We start from the raw sequence: 11,271 nt of genomic DNA on the forward strand, positions 1-11,271 counted from the left end.
GGCTGAAGGGCTCTTGCAGCCTGTTGCAGTGGCTCAGGTGGGCTGCAGTAGCAAGTAGCTGGAGGGCAGTAATGCCTTGCATGTCTCTAGCTGCTCTACAGGAGCTGACACAGGTCTCTGGTGGAGCCCTGATCAGCTTCAGAAAAGTCTGTTCCACCTGTTTACAGCGATGCCTTAAGATGCAGTGCCTGCCCTCAAGGAGTTGATCTCACAGCCATGCCTTAAGATGCAGTACCTGCCCTTGGGGAGTCAATCATCTCAGCTGTGATGGGGGAGAGCTTGTGTTTTGTCCTCATCTGGTGATATGTGATGGTAGCCTACAGCTAAGGGTCTGCCTGTGGGTAAGCTGGAAGAAGCTGGAGAGTGGGGCAGTTGTCTCCCCTTCGCCTGCCTCTAGCTCTGCACTGTGGAGAGTTCAAGTTCTCTGCAATGGAGTCTGCGACCACCATCTCTCCCACAAAGGAATGTGCAGAAGCGCCTTTGCCTCTGCCTTACTTCTACCGCTTTTCATCTGTCCAGCTGATGTCACCTAGCCCTTTGCATGGTGGTCCCAAAAGTTCTGTCCCTTCCACCCCACCCAAAGACATAAATAACACAAAGCAAAAAATTCTGCCACCCTTTCTTCATCTTTCAGCAGATTCCTTGTTAGTCCCTACAAAGCCACAAAGACAGAGGAACAAGCAGACCAAGAAGGTTCTGGGCTCCTTTCGTTTGTGCAATTTAGCACAACAAACACCACTGTGAGAGGGGTAGCCCATCACCTAGTATCACCCAGGAGGGCAGTGAAGATCCCTGTGGCCCTGTGAGCTCAGGCGTGGACAATGACAAGCCTCGAGTGGTGGCTGAGCAACCTGCTCAGGACTGGGGAGCTTGAATGAGCACTGACTTGGTTAAGACCAAGAAAATGCCAACTGCACTGACATCTTTTCAGAGAGCGAGAGAGAGAGAAACAAGACCATGGAAAAAGCTGGGAAAAAAGGAGACAGAAGGTAGCAGGAGATAAGACTCGTACTCTGAATGGTTTGGAGTACTCAGCCAAAACTTAAGCCAATTTAAGGGCCATCTGTGTACGTCTCTCCAGCTTAGCTGAGATATGTCATGACTAGGCTCAGGACAAGGACTCCCTAGCATCTCAGTTCATCCCAGACACCACTGGTTTGGCATCCTTAAGGGAAAACCTTAGTCCCTCCAGTCTGCCATTCTTCTGGTATCAGCATCAAATCCAAGGGCCAGAGGTGACAAACCTTCTCTTTACAGTTTGCCAAGCCAGGCACAGTTTGTCCACTTCCCAAATACCCATGTGTGTTACCAGTCCTACATTCCTCTTGCTGTACTATAAGCAGGTGACATCAGTAATTCGGGGCTGTTTATTGTTAATGCTTTCTGGATTTTGTGAACGAGGCTGAGGTGGGATCTGATTCCTCTGAACAATTTAGACCATGGATTTCTCTATAATATAATGACCCAAAGGAAGTGAAGCCTGAAAAGATATACCAGGCAACCCATCCACTGCCATAATTTGCCAAAGGAGAGACAGATCAGTCTTTCTCATCTGAATGCTTTTGAGGTCCCTTTGCTAAGAAAGACATCCACAGACTATGTGGAGATACTACTGGAAATCGAGGATCACAAGCAACTGAGACAGCTCTGAAACTAAATTTACAATACCCAGCTGCTGTAAATTGCAAAAGGTGCTAGAATGCTAGAAAGAGCCAGCAGCAGCCTTCCGAAGCTGGTTAGAGGCTCTAACAAATACCTACAAACAAGAGAGTCACTTATCACGGTCAAAGCTGTGGCACACTTCTCAAAGCTTAGGAAGTAGGTTATCACGATGTAGATCTTTATAGAAACATCATAAAGCATAAGATGAAAAATAACTATTAAGTTGTCTTGTCAGGCCACCCATCCATATAAGTGCAAAGTGACTGATTTGTACAGGGAAGACCAAAGGTTTAGAGTGGTTTTTTTAAACAAAAAACAACAATAGAGGCATGAAAAAACACACTGCCAGCATACAAGTCTTGCATAGCTGACGGCTGTAAAGGGAAACAACACTACAAATTACTTTCAGCACTGTATATTCACTTTTGGTTTAAAAACTACAGCCCAGTTTCAGAGCATTAAAAATGTCCTGCCTGCGGATAATCTTTTAAATTTTAAAAGATCGATTGAAAATACCAGTAAAGATATCAAACTGTTTTTTGTGACAGTTCTGGAATGTTTACTGCCCTTGGGGAGGAGGAGTTCCAAGCACAGGTTTTTCAGGAAATATTTATAAAACAGTATTGATATCCTTCTGTTAATTGATTTCACAGAGGGCGCTAGCTGACACTGCATTTCATCTACTGCAGTATTTCCCTGGAGATTTCAGGACATTAAGATGAGAAAAAGCAGGCACGGTCCCCAAAGCAGAGCCACCGTGTGTCAGGAACTGCATGACATGGTGTGTTTCAGCCACTGGTAATGGGGTGGGAAAGGCGCAGAGGGGAGCTCAGCAGACCTGTGCTTGGATGGCTATATGTCCTGTATGCCCATGGGGAGCTATGTAGGACGTACGGTGCTCCCCTCAGAGAGCTGATTTTACACACGGGTCCCTCTGCTTGGTATTCAGGGTCATGGGCCATGACCCTAAACCCATGGCAATTCTCTCCAGAGAACTGCAGGTATGAGAGAAAACTGGAATGTGCAAAGTTCTTGCCCCATAGGTGAGTAGGGCGGCAATGGGGCTCAGACCCTTACGGTTCCCTGTGGCTTTGGACAAGTGGCGGTGTGACCGGCTAGGAAGCAGCCTGCTCAACTTGCCTGCCTGATGCCAAACCAATGACACTGCTGCAAGGGATATGTGGAAGATGTGGAGCAGCAGGGGAGCCCTGGCAGGGCCAGGCTGCCCCATGGGGCAGGTGAGGGTACACTTGGACCAGCACCACTAGGTAATGGGAGCTCAGACGTCCTTTCCCCCACCATGCCCACCAGGCATCATCCAAGCATGGCCACAGGATGAATCAGATCTTGAATACCAGCTTGGGTGGGAGTTTGCACATGCTAGAGAGGTGCCCTTGCACTCACAGGGTGGTTTTTGCAGATGCTGGCAGCAAAATCTTCACTTCTGCCCAGAAATAAGAATAAATATATACTGGAAACATATTGGAAGTGTTGGATGATATTTCCCTTGGTTCCAGATGTCTCAGCTGCTAAAACCAGCTTCCTCAGCAGAAAAAACTGCAGGGGAGTGTAATGTTCAGGCTCTTTTCTTGGGTTTTGAATGTTTTGGACAGGCCCCAAACTACCAAAGTGAAGGACCATAAACTATCAGTCTGAAGGCGATGTTCACCTGTCCTAATGCCAGCAAAACCTCCGTCTCACAGGGTGCTTCTGGCTTTCAGTGGCTGCCTGTTAGAAAAGCAGCAACTCTGTTCGTGTGTTTTGTTAAGGAGTTTTATGTAATCCTTTCAGATGAGTTAGCAGAAGGGACCACAGTGGTCTGCTATTGTATAGTGGCCTATGAGGCCAACAAAAGGTAACTGTAGAAGCTTATCTTTGGTTGCTTGCCGTGAGGCCCATTGTGTTTATTTCTGTCATAGCCAGCTTTTCTTGGTGTATCTCTCCCTGATCTGGCTTCAGCTTTTCTCTTCTGATCTCTGGTTCAGAACCAGGAGCTGAAATGTCCTTTGCTTTAAAGAGCACCCAGTGCCTCCTCACAGCGTGTCTGCCACTGGCAGCACCTGAGATGGGGATGCTTGCTGTTGCTTTATTCTGCTAGCTGTTTTCTTTTTTTCCCCCATATAATTTTTAGGTGATTCACAGATCCTTTGAGAGCCACCAGAACTCAAAAAAAGGTCAAAAATTTTGAAAGGTAGGTAGCTCTAGGGTCAAATCTAGACCCAGTGTAAGTTATGAACCTACTGACTTCAGTGGACTTTACTGCTATATATTTGCAGTTTGAACAGTTTGTGGCCTTACTGTCAAAATATTAAATTAAGGAAAAGGGGATGTGAGGATGGTGATTAGAATCATGAAAATTCAGAGTTCAACAGCTCGCAGTCTGACAGGTCTCAAGCAAGATGTGCCATGACATTGGCAATCCCTTGCTCAGCCTTCCAGGGGGGCAACATGCAGTCTGTGGGAGAACCGAGTACCTCCAGTCTGGCAGTTCTTCATGGCTTTTGCCCAAACCTGAATATCAAAAATCCCAGACTCTGGACAAATGTAAATTTCCTGCTTTTTTTTTTCTCTCTCTCTCTTTTTTCCTCTGTCTGGATGAGGCTGCTACCAACAGCAGAAGGTTATCACTCCGTTATTGCCCAGAAGTGCTTCAGAGGGGAACTGACCATGACCGCATGCTCTTACCGCCGTTGCCACTGCTGCTGGGGGTGGTCAGGGTGCCCGGCTGGCTGCCCCTGCCCCCCTTTGCCAGGCGGTGGGTTACTGACTGTGGTAGGGGTCGGGGTGAAGCACTGCTCCTTTTTCACGGGTGAGCGTGCCTCAGCGGCGAAGCTCAAGTCCTCTGGCATAAGGGGGGATATGACATTCCCAGAAGCTGTGGAAGACTTTAAGGTACATTTTAAGGAGAGTCCCACTGTACAAAAACAAGTCCACATTTTGCATAGAGCCAGGACCTTCTTTATTAAACCGCTTTTCTCAATGCTAGTTCCTTACTATAGCATGGACTTCAGAATAACAAATAACTACAGTTAAAAAAATAAAAAGGGGATTATCCATACATTTTTAAACCTGAAAACAATACTCATGACTCAGTCACACAACAGCTCTTAATACGTACTGCTCTTAATTCATTCGCGTGTGCCTAGGCCTGGGAATCAGAGTCCTCAGGGCACCGCTTGGCTGCAGGGCACAGGTGGTGGTCGGGGTCTGCTCCCCGGCACAGACCCGGGGCCAGCGGGACTGCCTGCTGTGGCAGCTGCCAGCCTCCCAAGTACAGGGCACTGCGCGAGAAGGGACTTGGGCAGGGATGTGCGCGCGGGCCGAGGACTGCGCGGCTGGCGGGCACGTGGGGCTGGCGGGTTTGGTCCCCACGGGGGTCCTCCCTTGAGAGGCTCCCGCGTTGGCCCCACAGGGGGACTGTTTCCAAGTTGTCACTTTTCATGCACAAACACCGTGTTATTTTGACGCACATTTTTGTGTTCGGTTTCCTTCCTTAAAAATGGCTCGTGCTGTACATACCCCTAGGACTCTGCCAGGAAGATTTAGTTTGATACTCACTTTGAGTGGTCTGCTCCAGATCTCATCTCTTCAGATGTGACTTGGCACACAAAACTTCCTCCGTGAAATAAATGATTCAGGCTCTTACCATGAAAGAGAGACCTCCTGAAAGACTCTTTCATGCGGAGCCAGAGAGACTAGAGACTGTCAGAGTTTTAAAGACAAAATATTTCAGTCAGAAAGGTATACAGACTTCATACAGGTGGGACTGTTCACACATTGGCAGTTTTTGAATTAAGCTTTTAAATAAAAGATTTGTCTTGAGACCAAAAAAGTGATGCCTTTTATGAGTAATAATGCATAAAGCATTTTTTTCTGGATGACACCACCACTCAATATAAAATAAGTTGGCTCTTTTGATTTATTGAAAAGCCAAACTCTTATTTCTCCTTGGGAAAATGACACATCATACAGTTCACCAGTTTGCAGATGCCTGAGACACATATGTTGCTGCTGCTAAGGCTGGGATTGGCTTTTGTGTCACAGGACAAGCTGAGGAAATATGGTTCATGTCTTGGGCTACAGCACTTATTAGAGATGATGGGATAGAAGCTGATGGTGAGTATCATTGCTGGGAATTATGTTTTTTTATGAAGTTTTGCCTTATAAGTATGTATGTAAGCATTTGACTTTTAACAAAGGTTTTTCTTTGCTGGTATATATAAATATAGCAACTGTTTAATTACGTAAATATAAATCAAAGTTATCTGAATGTTTGAATTTATACCTCTGTATGATATGCCAATGTTTTAATATGAGTCATGTCCAACAGGAGCCTCACATATTTTTGTGCAACCTGAACTGTGACCTGCTCCTCTTCTCGGTTCTTTGGCTCCCCCTTTTGCACTGTCTGCACTGTCTGCCTGGCTGCCACTGTATCCAGCCTCCTCCAGGCAATGAGCAGACAGCCTGGAGCTGCAGCCTGGGACCCTGGCCACCGCCTCCAGCGTCGGCTCTGATTTCCCCAATTTTGGCTGTAGGCACTTGGGAACAGAAGATGTGTCTCTTTCTATACATGACTAACAGTACAGATTTTTGGATGGTCCTGTAATAATAGAAACAATATGCTTCAGCTGTGGAAAAGCATGACCCTAGAACAAAAGATTTCACAATAACGTCGTAAACAATGGGAGCTCGTTGCACATTTTGCACCAACATTGTCTCTGAGAAGGGCCTCTGCCCAAATAATAGCACATCTGCCTCAGAGAGGCTTTTCAACTGCATGGTGTTCCATGCCTCAGAGAGATAGATTCAGACATCACTGTACATTTTTCCAGAAGGAAATTTTCTAGTCTGAGGTTATTTTGGCTTTTCATTACAGCTAGCAGTTGTAAAGGGGGGAGATACGTTCCACCAAAAATGTAGCAGTCCTGTGCTGAATTCCTGGTCCAAGCTGGCCACTGAGAGTTCAATTATGCCCAATGAAAATGAAGGAAGGAAGGAAGGAAAAGAAAGACAGAGAGAGAAAGAGGGAGAGAGGGAAAGAGGGAAAGAAAGAAAAAGAAAGAAAGAAAGAAAGAGAGAAAGAAAGAAAGAAAGAAAAAGACAGACTTTGGAAGGAGCATACTGAATCACAGAATCACAGAATGGTTGAGGTTGGAAGGGCTCTGGTCATGTCATCCACTCCTGCCTAAACATCACCGCTTTCTGACATGGGCTCAGATGAAGGCTGCAAAGGAGCATCTGTAAGGCTCCGAAAATGGAGATGAATACCTGCATCCACGTGTATTAGCTCCTTGTTTGTTTAATACGGTGTGAGAGTGGAGACAAAAACATTATTAAAGGCATACCTTCTCATGTATGTTCTCTAAGTGTTCCCAAAAGCACCTTAATTGCAGCTATCGATTAAAGTGTATAAAGGGAAGCTTCCATTTCTGCCCATTTCAAATGCCCTTCACATAAAAAAAAAGAGGCCTTTCCCCAGAGAGTTAACAGGTGTAGGTGAGAAACTACTGACGGGAGCAGCAGGTTTCAAAGCCGCATTTGAAACTGTTGTAATAACTAGAAAAAAATCCCGGGACAACAGAACTTTGAATAACAAAACGGGGAGTTTCTAAGCCAGCAGAAACGGGGGCAGGCCGGGCACCCGGCTCCGGGGCAGCTGTGCGGGGTTTGGGGCCCGCGGGGCGCAGGAGGTGCCTACGGGACCCGGGCGTTGCTGCACGGCCCCGGGGCCACCGTCTCCCGGCGGCGGGGAAGGGGGCCGCTCCGGCGAGCGACCCCCGCAGACGCCAGCGACAGCCCCGAGGAGGGAAACGGCCTGGCCGCGGGTTCCCATGGCAACGCGGCCTGTGACACGCTCGCCGGCCGTGACCTCATAAAGCGCCCGCTGGCCCCGCAGGTCGGCGGCGTCCGCGGCCCCTCCACAGCCCGCGTCGGGCAAGGCTCTCCAGGCTAATTTTTCTCCCCCACGAGTGCAAGCCGCCACGGTTGTACTCGTACACTAATATGGTTTAAAGCGCTACCATGTCTTTGTGCAGTCGCTTTCTGGAAGACGCCACGCGGGAGTTGAGGAAAGCGGACCGGGAGATCAAGAGGCAGCTGAAGGTGCTGGACCTGCGCCTGCAGCTGCCCCGGCTCTGCGACGACCTCCTGCCGCCCCGCGTGTGCAGCGGGCGCCCGCGCTGCCCCTGCGACCCCCTCTGCCGCGCGTCCTGCCTCGCCGCCGGGGAGAGGAGGGTGCTCCAGGCGCAGCTCGACGTGGAGCGCGAGCTGGCCAGGTAGACGCGCCGTCCGCGGGCTGGCTGCGGGGATTCGCGTCTTTCAAGGCAGGATTTTAAGGGAATGTCAAGGGTGGAAATAGATAAGCAGGACAGGATGCAAATACCAATCTGGGGGAAAATTTTGGAGAAGGTGAAAGCATCTGGCACTACTTGTGCGGCATGTGAAATACTCTGGACCTTAAGTATGAAAAAATGTGGCTTCAGTCATCTTGCCAGCTCTGTCTAAAACTAAACAAAAGTACACAGCTACATCCAAAGCTGTTCAGCTGTGGAACAAAGCCCATCTTCAGTGTAAATTCAATTTAAGTCTATTTAAAGTAAAAACATATTATCATCTTCCTCGCTGTCCAAAAGGGGCTTGTATGTGGTGGTGTGTGATAGCGGCATACCAGGCATGTATGGCCATATTTTCCCAAATATTAAGTAGGAGGGATGAGTTTCAGGATTTCTAAATTTCCTTTTTGACCATTGTGATGAGGATGTTATTTTGTCAATAGAGTTTCAGATTGACTTTAGCATAGATAAAAATAAAATATAGCCCTACCGGAAGGGATTGGTTAAATGATAAAGCCTTCCCATTGGAGTTAAGGCACAAACAAAAGTTTAGAAAGCAGAAGGGGTAAGAAATTCTTTGGTAATCAGATGGCAGTGAAAGCCTGTTATTGCGTTTACTGTATTTTTATTCCCTACCCAAAACTCAAACTACCCAAACTTCTGTTTGAGTTCTGTTTCATTGTGCCTGGAGATGAGACCTTGATCTTGTCAGTTAAAAATGTGACATTTTCGTTACCCACAGATCTGCAAGTATCAGCCGTAGGTGGCTGCGTGTGTTATCCAGTGGGTGCAAAGAAGTTGGAGGAAAAAGCCTGACCTCTGGGTTAATTTTACACTGACTTCAGCAAAACTGAAAGTTGCTGTGGGGTTGCTTTAAATTTATCTGCCGGCTGCAGCTCACGTGGGGCTGTGGGGCAGCTCGCTTCAGACGGGCCCTCCCGGCTCCCCGGCCTTGCGCCGGCTGCTCTTAGAGCCCAGGTTTTCGTCGGTGCCCTGAGGGTCAGCACTGGACAAGAACAGCATCCAGCTGCAGAATTACGCACCAGACTCTCCGTAAGGTGCATGGAAACCCCATCTGCAGCACAGCCGAAGGCTTCAGGAGCTGCCTGAGGGACTGCAGGGAGCTTTTACCCAAGGGTCAGGCTCGCTGCCCCAGCCCATGCCACGCTCGAAAGAACCGGCTAGGAAATCTGTGATGAATCTGTGGATGAATCTCTACCACTTTCATCTGAAATCACACCAGAGCAGGACTTCAGCTGGTCAGGCTGGAGAATTCAACCATCACCTTCCCACAAAAAAAACCCAAACTGCTCTGGATGACCAACTCTTTTTCCCAGAATCTTATTCTCCTCCAACAAGCAATGTAAAAAGACCAAAGAGGTAGATGAAGGAGCCGGCTCTCAGAGAGCACAGAAAATCCACTTTAAAAACACTGTGTCATGTTGAATCATTGTAGGCATGTTTCAAAGGAATAGTTTTTCTAAAATTGGTGTGCTTTAGTAATGAACCACTCTGGGATTTCTCACCTTAGTGATCATGCCTGTTTTCTCATTTGTTACCCCATTTCCTCTTCCTTCACACACATTTTCTTTTTAATTTGCTGCCTTGTGTCCAGTTTAGCCTATTATAATTGAGGTTACCCTTTTATTGTATGTTTTACGAATGGTTTGGAAAACAGCTATTCTTTTGGTTGAGCAGAGTTGCTGTTTGACAGTATTAGAAATCATTTTAATCAGTAAGCTCCAGCCAGATCAGTAAGCCTCCAGCCGAGCTTTGCATGAGCATTTTTGTATTTTTTGCCAGATGTGTCTCCTATCCACTGATCACTTTAAACAAAACACCTAACTGGAAAATATAATTTATTGTAACTATCTAGTGAAAATTTAGGACAGGGCGTAACATGGACACGCCTGGCTTAGTGGACATGTTTACCTGTGAAGAGGAGCAGCAGCTTCTGTATATTCAGGTGAAAGAACTTTTCATCTTCACAGTTGCTCCATGCCAAGTGTGCATAGCAAAATGCTCCTTATCGCTGAAGCATGCGAAGAAGCATCGTGTGTTCATTTTGACAGTGTAGATAGTTCCACCAGTGCTGTGCATCAGAGTTTGTGTGAAGATAGACCCAGCAGTTTCCTATTTACTTCTCTTGTCCTCAAGGGTAACCATCCATCCCTCTGTTAGTTGGACTGAAAGGTTGTCTTCTTGTTTTTATTTCAGGACACAAAGAAGACTTAATAAGATGTTGAACTCCTCCCATGATCATAAGCTTTTAGCTTTGATGGATGTGAAGGGTTTTGACCCTGATGAAGTTACTGTAAAGGTGAAAGATGGGAAGGTTAAAGTGTTAGCTGAGCATGAGGAGGAATATAGCACCATAAGAGGGAAGGAGTATAACTACAAAAACATCAGAAAGGAAATCAACTTGCCTCCTGGGGTGGATGAAGATGAGGTGATGTACTCTGTAGGACCTAACAGTATTGTGAAGATTGAAACTCCGCGCAAGTGCTACCCATGTCTCATGAGTCTCTGAGCGAAGGCAGGGAGCAGCAAGCAGCCGCAGCCAGGCAGCGCATGGGCACAGTGTGGGTCAGTCCACTGCAGCTCCCATGGGGCCTGGTCTGAGCACTGAGCACATGCCAGCAGTGCCTCTGGCCTCTCCCGAAACAAAAGAGAGCATTCCAAAAAGGTGTGTGTGAGTCTCATTTCAAAGGGCTTTGGTGATCAAAGGGGGGGCCAGCTGGAAAACAGGAAGATACTAACAAATTTGGGAACGCTTGGTCACTTGCTAGATAAAAAAACACTGCTGGAGGTGGCATAAATCAGAACAGGTATTGCTGTTGCTTATGGATTTTAAAAGCTGAAAGAAACCATTATGATCAGTCCCATTTCTATAATAATGACTCTTCTCTCAATTGCATCACTTCTGTTTGAGCTGGAGGATATTTTCTAGGAAGAAAATCTTGATAATAAAGACTTCAAGGGGAGAAAACTCCTTCCTAGGCAACACCCCTGAGTTAGCTGTGCCAGTGGTGAATTAATCGTGTTCTTTGGAACATGTATCTTCATTTCTTCACTAAATGTGTCTGAGTTCACCTGCATCTCATCTTGTTCTTCCCTGTGAAAAGCCATCTCTAGCAGAAATCTCTTCCCTACATTGGTGACCTGATCACCTCTTAACCTTCCTGGAGAGAAGAAAAATCAATAGACCCATCTCCATTTTCTCATCGGAAAGCCAGTTTTCCAAGTCTTGAATTATTCTTGCAGCTCTTCTTCT

The 11,271-nt window shown here is 46.9% G+C and overlaps 1 protein-coding gene across 1 annotated transcript; it reads left to right on the forward strand.

The window, feature by feature from the left end:
• Nucleotides 1-7,613: 7,613 nt before the first annotated feature.
• ODF1 (outer dense fiber of sperm tails 1) lies at nt 7,614-10,567 on the forward strand. The gene is made up of 2 exons (XM_067292310.1): nt 7,614-7,940; nt 10,215-10,567. Exons 1-2 carry the CDS (start codon nt 7,687-7,689, stop codon nt 10,525-10,527), a joined length of 567 nt encoding a protein of 188 aa, XP_067148411.1. The 5' UTR covers nt 7,614-7,686; the 3' UTR covers nt 10,528-10,567.
• The last annotated feature ends 704 nt before the right edge of the window (nt 10,568-11,271 follow it).

The sequence above is a fragment of the Apteryx mantelli genome, chromosome 2 (assembly GCF_036417845.1).
Source record: "Apteryx mantelli isolate bAptMan1 chromosome 2, bAptMan1.hap1, whole genome shotgun sequence".
NCBI lineage: Eukaryota > Metazoa > Chordata > Aves > Apterygiformes > Apterygidae > Apteryx > Apteryx mantelli.